Source organism: Thunnus albacares, chromosome 10, assembly GCF_914725855.1.
Source record: "Thunnus albacares chromosome 10, fThuAlb1.1, whole genome shotgun sequence".
NCBI classification, from domain to species: Eukaryota; Metazoa; Chordata; class Actinopteri; order Scombriformes; family Scombridae; genus Thunnus; species Thunnus albacares.
The window spans coordinates 6,308,636-6,322,754 of record NC_058115.1 but is presented as its reverse complement, the minus strand read 5'-3'; the positions used below and the strand labels follow the sequence as shown (position 1 = coordinate 6,322,754).

The 14,119-nt window shown below is 38.6% G+C and overlaps 1 protein-coding gene across 2 annotated transcripts; it reads left to right on the top strand.

Moving 5' to 3' along the window:
• The first annotated feature begins 1,611 nt into the window (after positions 1 to 1,611).
• On the top strand, positions 1,612 to 13,614 carry LOC122989899. 2 transcript variants are annotated; one of them, XR_006405205.1, is made up of 7 exons: positions 1,612 to 2,304; positions 9,176 to 9,230; positions 10,177 to 10,239; positions 10,343 to 10,549; positions 10,829 to 10,919; positions 11,326 to 11,449; positions 11,910 to 13,614. XR_006405205.1 is itself a non-coding variant. In XM_044362928.1 (5 exons), exons 1-5 carry the CDS (start codon positions 10,061 to 10,063, stop codon positions 12,006 to 12,008), a joined length of 684 nt encoding a protein of 227 aa, XP_044218863.1. In that variant the 5' UTR covers positions 9,278 to 10,060; the 3' UTR covers positions 12,009 to 13,614. The 2 variants fall into 2 exon arrangements, 1 of the variants encoding a protein (XP_044218863.1); XM_044362928.1 differs by lacking the exons at positions 1,612 to 2,304; positions 9,176 to 9,230 and having other exon boundaries at positions 9,278 to 10,239; positions 10,359 to 10,549.
• Positions 13,615 to 14,119: the final 505 nt, after the last annotated feature.

Below are 14,119 nucleotides of genomic sequence, written 5' to 3'. Positions count from 1 at the left end.
AATAATGTCCTTTCCGTTCTCTCTTTGTCCAACTTAGGTTCTTTGAGAAAGTTATGGCATAAAAACACTCCAGTAAGCATTTGATATATGGAAATAGGTAGTTATTTGCTCTGTTTTTTTTCTCAGTCTCTCCATCTGTTGTTTTGTCTCCCTATTTGCATCTTATTTCACTCTCATTTATACTGTATTTCAGTTGTTTGAATCTTTGATGACTTTGTATTTATATCTCTCTGTCTGACTTTATCACTCACCTGACTGTTTTTTGGAATGTGTGCATAGCATTTTTTATTTATTTATTTTTTTTAACAAATACTTCAAGAACTGATATCACTCCAGCTGGTCTCACCAGATAGCTCTTCTTTTAAAGAAGTACCTCTCATCTGAATAATACAACCTCCTCTTCTTCTATTTCTAGGTGCTCTCTTAAAAAATATACCCTTCAGTCCATCTACATACATTTCTGGCATTTATATCTTATTAGATCATCTTGAGGGCGCAAGAACTCCTGGTATATTATTTGTGGGTTCAGTTTTACTGTTATGGAGAATATGCATGATTGCATTTACTGTAAAGACAAAATATGTCTTCAAGGAGACTGTCCTCACTAGAACAATGAAAAACATTCAAATACATCTTGTTACTGTAAAAATTAAGACTTTTGTGTCTCAGTGTTAATTTCTTTTAATAGATGTGTAAATAGGCAACTATTTGCTAACACATTCGCCATATGAACTTTATATAAGATGATAAGATGTCAGATGTTGTTTTCTGCTGCCCCCAAGTGGCCAAAAAGGGCAATAAATAACCACAGTGATAGCAGATCAGAAAAAAAATACAGTCATATGAAACATTTTTGTGACATTTGCATGTTTGTTATTTTTTTTTTTTTTACTACTGACATATAACTTAAATTGTAGTTCAGAGGAGAGGTCTTTGGAGGCTTTTAAGTCCAGTTTTTGATTGGAGTTGGGGTAGTTTTTTGCAATCTGAGTGAGCAAAACTATCTATCTAAGGGCTTTTAAACATGTGACATACATGGATATACATTGTTAAACTAATTCAGCTTTTTTTTGATTTTGTTGTTATAAATACTTACACTACAACATTATTTGGTAGCTTTTTCTGAGAAAAATCTTCTTGTGTACAGGGAAGGAGCCACCATGGCAGAATGGACAAAGAAAAAAATACCACCTACAGAAACTGCATCAGCAGCAAATCCAGGAAAAATATGTCACAGTATCGGATACTTCTTGATTGACAGCAGGAAAGTGTTGGCAAAAACATCACAGAATGCACACATAGCAAAAATAGTGTAAAAATGTTCTAAAAATGACATTGTTGGTCGGTAATGACCACATTACAGTCATTTTGTGTTATATTGATATTGTGAGATTTCCACATAGACCATACAATATGTCAACTATTCACATATAACAAACCTGATATTTTTATTTTGCCATAGTTTCACAAGAGCATTTCAAAATTCATTAGAGTGTCAAATCTTGAGCTGAAATGTCATTTTTTGGCCTTTATTGTGTTTGTAAATGTGTGTGTGTGTGTGTGTGTGTGTGTGTGTGTGTGTGTGTGTGTGTGTGTGCGTGCGTGTGTGTGTGTGTGTGTTTGTGTGTGTGTACGTACTGTATGCCCTGCATGTGCCATGAGATCATCGTATCAAAGCCTTTTCTGATCTGAGCTATTTCTGTTTCCCCCATCCGGCTTACTGGCATGGTCATGGCAGACAACGCAGTGCCAAGACACTCAATATTGGACGCGCATGCACACAGGCTTTCACGTCCATATTGTGTTGTTCCCACATGGACAAGAACAGAGATTGAGATCACATTGCTGTTCACTGTATTTTACAAGTCAGCTCAACTGTTGGACACTGTCACTGTCATCTTCAAGTGCCTGTAAGCAGAAGCCAGTTGTCAGCTAGTTGGTTTTCTGACTGAAAATGACTGTCATTAAACAGAGCCAGTGTTCAGACACACAGTTACTTTAACAAGGACCCACTGCAGGGTCATGGGTGTAAAGAAATAAAGAACAGCTGCCAACTGGTGATGGACCTCACTGTGAACAGAAATATAAAGGACTTTGAACAGATTGCTTTCAGTGAATGGAAGTTTTCCTCACTTTCTCATGTACCTCAGGAGGTTTGTAGCCATGCAGGTAGTTTCAGTTTTATTTGCTCACATTTACAAATTAAACAGCTGTTTGTTTTGTTTTGTTTTTTCTGCTAGAATTTCTTAGCCAAAACCTGGACAAATACAACTAAAATTATTGAAATGCTAGATACTACAAGTGGTAAGTGAAAAAATATGTTTCTTTGTAAATTTGAGGGACTCATCCTTTAACAAACAGCATCTCATTGGTGAGCCAGTTACTGTTCAAACTCACTGAACTTTATTCTGATTCCTCAGTGGAAATCTAAGAAGTTTCCTATTGTGCTGCATACTGTGTAAACAATTATGCACAATATATCTGGAATATCTCAATCTGATGGAATGTTGTATAGCCATAAAAAAACAACACAGAGTCTTGGGTTTGAACATTTCACACTATATAAATATCAAACACTGTAGCCTCAATGAAGAGCTGAAACAAGCTGTTACACAGTGTGCAATTAGGTGAATTTTCCAACCTTAATACCGATAAAGGGTAAACAAAATGGGAAAACATGATGCTAAGGGAATACATTGTTTTTTCAGGATGTTTACACATGTTACATATTATAATAACAAATGTTTTTATATCAAACACCAAGGACAATGATGGAAATAACTGCAAGACTTTATCATTCTATCCCTGACAAAGTCTGATATGTTGTATTTCAAAATATATTAGAGTGTTGTCAATAAAGCTAAACCTCAAACTCTTGATTGTGAAAATCAGAGTAGTGCTGTAGCTCCACAGTCATAACTAGGAATGGTTATCACCTAAATGTACACTAGACAGTCAGTAGATCTGTGAACATCAGATTCAAATGCTTCACATCTGAAAAAAATAGTTCTTGAATATGATGAATGAGTTTTCCTTTCATGCTAATGGAGAGCCAACAAATGAGCTCGCTCACTATGTAATTAAAGTTTTAGCAACATACATAACTGTACTGTACTTAACTTTGTGTAGACTCTAAATTATTTCATCAGCCTCCGGGTAAGACAGTCACTCAGCCAGGCAGTCAGTTCATTAATCAACCAGCTAGTTTGTAGACCTACTTATCCCGTCTGGGCAGGCCTACACTCTGTCTGACAGACAAATGCAGTCACCAACCATTTGCCATCCAGTCAGCCCCTCACACCATCAGCCACCACCAGACCAAAAAAGAGCTGACAGTTGACGAACTGACTAGAGTGCTGCAGATTAACGAGAACTCCAGCAATCTCTGATCCCTTTCTATATCTCTGTGCGAGTGTGTGTATCTTCGTTTGTGTGATCCCTTGGTTCGGTATCATTTGACAGACAGCCAATGATCCTAGTGAGAAAGTGAGAGAGAACATGTGGATACAGAGATAACAGAAGCTGAGATACTGCAAAGAGGCAAGAACTCCTGTTGGAATTACAAGGGCACACATGTGTGTTTGTGTTTGTGGATACAATTGTGTCTGTGTGTATGTGTGAGTGGTACACAGTGGGGTTTGAGAGGAGCGATTATAGCTAAAGTGAAGGGTGAAGTACAGGGCAAGAATGCTGCACACAAGTTACACCGTGTGCAGAATGAAAGATGATCACGGTTATTCATGCTATGATGGTAAAAGGACAGTTTCTGACTGATTTCTGTGTTAAAACAACATGAGTTTGTTTGGCTGCACTGTAAATTGATATTTCTAACAAAGTAGCTGCTCAAGGAGTGTTTGCTGCTGTATTAAAGCACATTTGCTGTTATCACCATTAACTACAGATGTTGCCAAATCAACCAGGACTGAAATCTTAAGGATTATAACTTTAAGAAAACCAGGAAATCATCAAACAATAACAGCAGAAAGTCATCCTGTTCAACAAATAAACTAATCAAAATCTACTTATAGATTAGTGTTGCATCATTTTACATTAACTGTGATGACCTGTTCACATTAACCTCACTTTGTGTTGCTAATTAGGAAGTGATTATCAAGGCACAAGTGCTCTGTAGGCTAAAATCTCATGAACAGTTACAAAGGACAGCAGAGCATTGACTCTGAACATCACATGCCACACATCACCAAAGACTGTCATCACTGAACATAATGCCAAACATATAAATGTTCTGGTACATACAATAGAGAATACAAAAATCCTGTGGGTAGTTTTATTGTCACTAGACAGTAGTCACAACATTGACAATTACACATTTCCCAGATTATTATAAATTTGATGTAATGTCAAAGAAACAACTCTCTTGCTCACAGAGCTCATACATTTTTTAAATGTATTACAACATTATGACCTGAAACAATGACAGATGTCCTGCCTCTGTATTAATTAAGGAATACTGTGCACCTCTGCATTAAACCGACTCTCCTCCCAAACACTTGGTGATATAAAAGTTAGTAATGGCACTGTCATACTGGCTTGTGATAGACTGATGACCTGTCCAGGGTGTACCCCACCTCTCACTCTGCTACTTACAGATGGATGGATTGTCTTAACACCAAAAAGTGGTGAAAAATCTCTGCATAAGAAACCCTGAATTATCCTTTAAAGCTGATTTAAAGAACAAAAAAGGTCCCCATTTCTGTGTATTTGTCTCAAAATTCAAAATTTTAGTGCAAAATTCCACATGCTGTAGTTGAAGTTAGCTACTGATTCAGATATCTTGCTTTTATGAACAGTGTAGCTGCACTGGAGGTCCCCATCACACGAGCCTTCATCACATTCAGCAAGATGTAGAACTCAAATTACCAAAGAGTCTCATGATGATTGCGGATCATGACTCTGTTGCCTCTACATTCATTGATGTGACTGCACTTCCCTGCTGGTCTTTGGGCCTCTGAACGGCAAGATGAGCAGGCTGACAGAGAGCCTGTGTGTGTGTGTGTGTGTGTGTGTGTGTGTGTGTGTGTGTGTTTGTGTGTGAGTGTGTAAGTGTCCCTCATGCAGGGGAATTAAATTTTGCCGTTTAGACAGTTCAGTTAGTTAACAGGAGCTGTCCTGTCCCACCTTAATTAAACCTACTAGACTTGTGGTGCAACAGGGCCATTTTCGTCCTCTATTCTAATGCCACTTCTTATTAGCGTGTGACCGAAGGTTTCCAGAGGCCAGTAATTACAGGGACTGTGATTTTCAACTCGGACACAGTCTAGATGATTGTAGAAACATGTGTACTTTACCTCAAGACTTGAGAATAGGCACTGAAGAATTGAGAAAAGGCTTTTCCCCCCCCTATATTCTTTGGTTGATGTGTTAAGTTAAACTAGGTTATAAAAACTGGAAACATCAAAGAAACCCATAGGCAAGAGCTAGAAGTGTTGTAATTCATTATAAATGTTTGTGGGCTGGCACGTTCTCAATGATTCACAGCTTTAGCTTTCTCCCAGTATGTACACAAATGTGTGTGTGGTTGTATATCTTTATTTGCATCCATGTGCGCTCAGGGGCGTAGCCCGGTTTGAAACCCGTCAAAATATGTGTGTGCGTGTGTGTGTATGATAAACACCTGAACATGAACTAGGTTATCATCTTTGATTTGTGCAACCTTCAGAGGTGTATTTACAGGACACGTGTGCATGTAGGACAGGTGGGTAAATAATGGTGTGTGTATGTGAGAGACTGGAATGTGTAATTATATGGGAGTCTTCCACATGAGGAGGAAATAACATCTGCAGATTTGCCTCAGGACACCAGAGGAGACGTTTACAGTATGGTAATGAGGTCTGTGTGTGGTGGGATGAAGGGATGATGGGGTAAAGGGGCTCTGTGTGTATATGTCTGTGCCTCGGTGTGTTTGTGAGTGTGTCTTGGGAAGGCATGTCACATGGATTGTATGCTAATGAAGCAAAATGAAGCTTATGATCGCTCTACTTTAAGCAGCATCACCTTGGAACCCATACATTCATCTGTATCAACGTTAGCTGTAGCTAGCTAGTACTGTGTTCCCCTTTGTGTCTATATAACAGCTCAGACTGTAACTGAACTCAGGTTCTGTCTGTTATTTTCCTTCACTTTCTTTCCTTTTCCCCCTTGTCTTGGTAAGTGCATTAAGTGGACACAGCCTCGGTTACAAGCACAAATTTGTGGCTCGATTTGCAACATTTTGAACCCACACGAAGGCATTTTAGCCTCATTCACACCACCTAAAGCAAATTTATATCTGTTTATATCCACTTTCTATTGACATTACATGCAGTCTTGCCACTTCAAATTTGTTTTGAACTTTTCTGAATACTTCATTAGAGATTTAGGTTCATGTCCAACTAGCTTTCAAATTCTCTTTTAAACAGCATCGGAAAGAGGATTGCACTCCATGATTCATTTCATTTTTTGTTTTCTGTAATCTGTAAACAAGATCAAAGAGATTTCCTGTTGAGCAGATTTTTGTCTACCATATATCTACCAATTTCCATGCTTAACCTTCTACTATGCCGCTGTGCAAATGTAAAATAGAGGATAAGCCTCTGACTACAGAATTGCAATGTTGGTTCAGGATGTATTTCTCCCCACCATAAATTCCCATTTCAAATGGCTACATCCATATTACAGATCTTAATGCTCAATTCTAATTTTTTTAGTCAGATCCCATTCTTTATGTTGATGGTTCTCATTCATGTTTGGAAATGACAAGTGAGTCACTTAGAGGCAAAAAATTGGATTTGGAACACTTCATCGAGTAATGTGAACGCAGCCCACATAGCCCTAGTGTTCCTCAACAAAGAAACACAGGACTCATCACATGGCCTTGATTACTATATTACCCATGAGCCTTAGCCACTGTTTTCTGTGGAGGAAAAGCAAGTCAGTGGCACGTATCAGCACTGTAGCAAATTCAAAACACCTCATTGTTGTAGTTAGGAACAAGCATGGCACCATTGCCGTACAGTTCACACATAATAACCCTGAACTTGAACGTGAATTAATTTAAGCTGCAGATTTCATTATCACTTTTTTAAAAAGCATCTGTTTGTCATTAGCAGTGCTTCTAACATTATTTTATTTTCTTGGGAGGTGTGGTTAAATCCTAGTTTGTGATTTTTTTATCAAAGAATCAGATATTTTCTTGTGCAGTTGCTCATCTCTGGTAATGATCATTCAACTGACAGAGTTTAATGCCCGTCAAAGCAGTGGAGTCAATCGCCTTACACTGTCAGAAAATGAACAGGACTTTTACTTTCAGCATGGGGATTTTTTTCACAGAGAGACCAGAAGTCAAAGTCAACCAACCCTAAAACTATACATTACCTTGCTTAAGGACGTTTTGGCGGGGTCGACATGGTATCTTCAGCCCTGGTCATGTGTTCCCTCAGTAGGCCACCCTGCCACCTCACACAGTAGACTTGAGGTTGCCACTTCCATACTAATGCAGGATAAACACAGGATGGGGTCATGCTATTATTGTCAATACAACAGCTCAAATGCAAGGAAGATTAAGACAGAGAGACTTCAACTGTATGGGAGTCAAGGCCTCAGGGAGTCATGTTAAGAGTAAGAGAGGCTTAAACTCATTGTCTCACTCCCATTGGAAATACAGAGGTTAAGACTGAGTGGACCATGTCCAATCCGCACTTTGATGGACTGCAGCAGCAGAATTTCAATTATGTCCAATTTCCATTTCTGTCCCTCCATCCTCTACTCTTTCCCTGTTACATTATTTCCACTTTTTTTCTGTTTCTCAACCTTCTCTCTCTCTCTCTTTTTTTTTTTACCTCCACACTCTACTTTGTCCATCCCCCCCTCCCTCCGTCCTCTGGCACTTTGTGTAAATTTCAGAATATTCCGCAGAGTAGGATTGAGCTGGCATGAAATGGGATTAGCCAAAGAGACAATTTTCACTACAGAATCTCTCCGTCTTCGCTGCTCAGTTCTATCAAAGCCAACATTTCCCCCAGAAAAGGCTTGTACATGTTCTGTTTGTTTGTTTTTTCTTGCTTAATTTCTTCATTTGTCAGAGCAGCAGGAACAAACTTTCTATATCTTACGGTGATGTTTCGCTGCCTGCGTGTTTCCTTTTAATTCTAATATGAAAAATATAGGTTTGACCACTAGAATTACATCCATTAAGATTCACTGTGGGGAGCCAGAGCTGATGTAACTACAGGATGATACTTCAACCATTTTTTAAAACAAACTGTCTAAGTTCTTCCCTCTGTCGTCTCTTCAACTGTTTATCCTTCACTCCAGTCTGATCCAGCAAGTCCCCCTATCGTTCCAGATCATTAATAAGCTAATCAATTAGGTGTTCCCTTTTAATTATTTCTACTGCTAAATGGAACATTACAACCTGATTGTGGAGTCTAAAAGAAAACTAATGAAGTGGTGACATGCAGAGCAATATTGTATCATAATTATGCACAAGTTCCTTTTATGTTCTGCAGACAAAATGCCATCATATTGACCTTTCTTTGTAATTATTTAATTTGCATTTTTCTGTCTGTGGAAAAAAGTGCACCACGATACAAAATGCTACCAAGGTTTGCCTGTGTTATAGTCACAGTATCTGAAAGTGTATCGTTAAATATTCTAATAACCTTTTCTACAGATTGCAGCCAGTAGTTCCATTATCTGTAAAACTCAAACAAACAAGAAAACAGTGTAATTATGTCAACTTTAATAGTGCTATTTCCCTATATTCCATATATTTTTCTTTCTTTTTTCACCTTACAAAAATGAAATTGCTTTGTTGACTGCGTTTATTAGCTTGAACCAATTATTCTGAGGTTTAACTTCCTCTGACCTCTACTGCACTTGTTTGCTTTCCATTTTATAATCTCATTTTCAATGGTAGTTTTGAATGTCCTGCGGCCCTGAACGGGATAGAGCAGGGTGAAGAAAATAGACTTTGAATATGTGGAGTTTTACACACTGCGTATTCCACTCGAAGATCAATCAACCTATTACATTAGTTGAGAAAAAAATGTGATATTGGATCCAAAGATAGCAGTTTTGCTACAGATTGTAAATAGAAATATGTGGTGTCCCACATGGTTGCTGTCATTATATCTGATGAAATGGATGCATTGTCTATGCTTTTCATTACCTCCAGAAGAGTCACAATGTAAGAGGACATGATGGTGGAAAAGATTTCTAAAATATTTCAGGTAATATGGTCATCAAACGTTGTATAACATTTACACGCAATAATACGTCTCGTTCCCAAACATATCCAGCTAGCTCACTAATGCTAATTTAGTTTTGAATGTGTGACATTGGGTGAACTGTTAAATAATTAGTGACAGCTAATTGCTTGCTACATTGATGTCAGTCCATAAGTCACTGATCTGTTTGAACCGTTCAAAGTAATGGGATGCAAACAGCCTCCCTCCCCCTTCCTTAACCCCACTCATCCATCCACTCACCTCCAGTCACCATTCCATGCTTTCCAGCAAGTCATTGCCATATACCGTATCATTTGTTTTTTAGACACAACAGTATAACAACATATATTCTCAGCTGAATGTTTGTATCCGTGACACTTAGTGGTGTCAGTAATTATACACTCAGTTGCCAATTTATTAGGTTCACCAAGCTAAAACCAATGCTGTCTAATACCGCAGTCCTGCTATAATTCATACTTTCATGAAGGTTATAATGTTCAGTTTGTGTTGAAACTGTTTTAGAGAGATGTTGATATGGTCATTTTTGAGGTTGCAGTTAGTTGTGCTGTATTTTGTCCACCCCATTTATAACAATGAGGCTAGGCTCAATGACAGAAACACCTCTCTGTAAAATGCAATAGAGTTCAATACCATAAACTGCTTCCTCCAAAATGATCATACAGTTGAAACACTGCCTCTCTAAAACAGTTTCAACAAAAACTGAACTTTGCATTATAACTAGTTATGATTTATTGCAGGACTGTTGTATTGGATTACATTAGTTTTAGCTAGGTGAACCTAATAAACTGGCAATTGTTTGTAGTGCTGTACCTATGTCTATCAGAGAATTACAAGGTGCACGGGGGGCTGCACCATACACAAGTATTAACGTTGCTGCCTCAGAGCCACCTCCTACTCTTTCCTCGAGCAGCCAGTTTCGTTTCTCCAGGTTGGCTAGCTCAGCAAGTCCCTCACTGCCACCCAAGACCCAATCCCTGAAATACTTTACAAGGTAAGCTAATTTTCTTTTTAAATTTCCATGCCCTTGTCAGTAGAAGGTAAATGTTTTACATGTACTCTTGTACGTTCATCCTTATGAATGAATCTATATGTAGTTGTTTTGAATTCCAGAGCTGTCAGCCTAGCAGAGTTACAGAGTGGAAAGCTTGTGAACAGCAGAATGGTGGTTGTAAGATTCACTGAGCAGGAGGCCAGTGTCCCATCCATGATTGCCAAAGTAAAAGATGCCTTAGGAAGCAACAAACAACTCATCCTGACAGACCACAATGGAGTGGAAATTTTGGACTCACAAGGAACAGGAGGTGTTTCATTTGAACAACTTTATTTACCTTGTCAGTTTGCAGTTTAGTTGGCCTTTGTCCTGAAGATTTACTTTGACAGTGACATGAGCTTTTATGCTGCTTCACAATTGGGTTGCAAATATATTGTAGGCATCAACATTTATAAATTCCCACATTTCAAATTGCAGCCATAAACAATGTCAAACTTTTGCTGCCATTCCAGCAAAACTAAATTAATATGCATTCACGTGTCAGTCCCAAGAATTAGCCTTTATTCATACATTTTTTGTACTCATTTAGGCTCCTTTTACTGGAAGCAGAATTCTGAAAAAAACATGGCTGTACCAAAGGCTGACTTTCATGCTGTGCAACAAGAAAGGCGGAGAATCCCGTAAGTCGGACTGCCAGTGGCTTCTGTTACACCCCCTCACTTTTTCCTCCTGACATCAGTCACCATAAAAGGCTAAGCATGGCCTCAAATAAAGAGCAAAGCTGGTCTGACACAACATATTGAAAGAGACTAAATGAAAGCGACTAAAAGAATGCCACGTTCCTCAGTCAGTCCACAATTTGTCCAAACACACTGCCATGTTTATATGAGTCTTTTCTTTGCTACTCCTAAGTAAAAAAAAATGTTTCTCTGTGTCTATAATCAGTGTGAATGTTAATGACAAATATGTCACAGTTAATTGTTTACATTCCCAGTTGCCTGTGTGAGCTTAAAGATATAATAAATAAATAAATAAAATATAGAAATAAATGATTTGATTTATACATGTGATGTTTCTGTTTCATAGACACAGAGATGATGAAGATGGACAGTGTGTTCGAGAAAATCTGGCTGCTCAGAGTTTGTCTGAGGTGACTACTGCCATCCAGGGAATCTCTGACCTGGCCCATCGAAACAGGAAGACAACATTGGTACTGACTGTAGATTCATCCAGGAATGTGATGGGTGCCTTCACTTGTCAGCCTTGTCCTTGAGTAGAATTTAATTAAAAAAAATTCAGCCATCACACAGCACCGACAAACATAACATTGATGTTTGATGGAATTTATGGTGCTGGCATCATTTTAAAAGCTCAAAAGTGTCCAGGCTTTTGGTCTTCCTTAAATGGCATGAGAGGGTGTGCTTGGAGTATCTGGAGGCAGAAAGAGGACTTGGTTCACTCCTACTGTGCCGGTCGTTGATCAAAGCGCACCTTGCTTATTTCATACATAGGCTCAATTACACCTCAAGGACGCTTTTTGTAATGCTGTCTGACATCTGAATAACCACTGCTTCAATCGAAAAAAACAATTTAATTCTGTTTTATGTCTTCATCTGTTGTGTCTTGTATTGCACTTTCAGACCTGTAATATTTATTTCTTACATTGGCAGGATTCATGGAAGGTGCTGTATTTGCAGCATACTGTGAAAGCTTGGTTGGACACAGATCCTGCACTACTTCGTGGCTCCACAATTCATCACTGTGTTTGAAGTGTCAAGCAGATGATTTTTCCGTTGATATGCATAGTGGTGATGTGCCAGTTGCGAACGGTTCAGCTCTATGAGCCCGCTCCTTTAAATGAAGGATGGGAGCCAGCTCCTGTCTGAGAGCCAATTTCTTTTTTTCCTTCTTTCTTTTTTTGTAAATTAATACATGACAGAATAATAAGACGATCTTTTCACCACACTTCTCAAACCACGTGCACTCCATGCACTGACTGAATGTTGTGTTGATGTGTCTGCGTGTGCGACCAATCACATGCGATAACAGACAGAGATCATACCATCAGGTTAAAAACAGGTTGGGGGCTGATGGTCTACAGTTCTGAGGGACTGTATCTGCCCTGGGTTGTTTTCTCTTTGATTTACCCATTTCATTTAGCATTTTTAACACCGGCTGACCCAACACCGTACTAAGACACTTTATGTTGGTTTTCCCTTTAATTTGTCATAGGTCAAAACATTGCTAAATTTGGGTGAATTATAAAAGCCATAAGTGGTACTAAATGAAGAGCCTTTTGGGAGCTGAAAGAGCTGGCTCTTATTGCTGAGCTGAGCCAAATGATCTGGCTCAGTAAAAAGAGCTGGCATTCCCATTACTAATTCACAGGGTCACTCTGAACTAGTAAATGTCCTTAGAGAACTGGCACGCAAAGAGTAAATGCTGCATTTGTTCTTGCCACCAATCCCTACTTTGCACAGTGTTATGTCATGTGATTGATAAATATTTTTGATACTGAGGATTGATAAAAGTTTCTTGCTGCATCGTTGTTCTCAGCTCACAGAGATTTTATAAGAGCTAGAAAATGTGGCTTTGTGACAGGATTTTCTGTGGAACACCACACTGGTTTAAAATGTATTAAATGCTGTTGTGACTTTCATGTGAAGATTCTCAAAGCTGGATTCACTTTGGTTACAACATTTTTGTCTCTGTTTCGTCATTATTCTCTCTGTACACAAATACTTCCTGTTGTTTTTTCCCCCATAAAGAGGTCCTGTGAATACTGTGTAATATGGATACATAACAGTAAACAAAATGGAATGGCATTGTTTTTTTTTTAATGGTATCTTTGTAATGCTGTCTGACATCTGAATAACCACTGCTTCTTTCATTCTGTTTCATGTCTTCATCTGATGTGTCTTGTATTGCACTTTCAGACCTGTAATAGCACAAATATCATCCAAGTAAAATGTATCAGTATCCGTACTCATGATGAAGGAAAATCCTCATAGGGTAGCTGTGCCCACATCATTCCATGATAGGCCAGGCGGCCACACACAGAGCTCCTCCCGTACACAGAGGTCATTGATTCAATGAAGTTTATTCATTCAAGTTTATAAAAAACTTGTTCTATAGTTCTCTTATCCTTGTCATCAAAAACATCGATCTGAAGCTCAATTCTGAGGATGTTTTGTAAATAGTTTTCTAATAATCAGTAAATATAGCAATTTCTGATCAAATCATATCCATTTCAGGCTTAAAATACCAACTTCTGGTTAGGGTCCACCCACTTCTGGAATTAGCCACGCCCATTCTGAGTTCGGATACGGATACAGATAATTTAGTTGGTTTAACAGATACAGATACAGATAATGGTGTACTCTCTCACCCCTAATAGTTACTGTACATCTACTTAAACGGAACTTAAGAGCTAACAAGTTGAATTGCCACACAGCTGAGGCTATCCATCACTTACAAGGCTCCTCATGATCCAACACACATGAAATTAGGAACATTCTTGTTACATCAATGAGGTAGATCATGGACTAATAGTTGTAATTGACAGTACTGTCAAAAACAACTGAAAGGTTGGGGTAATACTGTGCAAAGTGCTGCACTGTTCTCACTTTGTCTGACTCAGACAGAAAGGGGTCACTTCCAAATGGAGATATTCTGGTGAGGGATGATCCCATGCATCTGTCATACATGTCAGGTGCTACTGAGGCATCTGGTTGAAGACCTGTTGTGATTTTCTCTGTGTTCCAGTTTCTGCCAGGTGCTCTGGTATCCCTTTCCCCTTGACAACACAAAACATGTTTGTTGTGATGTTCAATGGTGAAACACTTCCAGAACCTGTTACAGTGGAAAACTTGTATTGCAC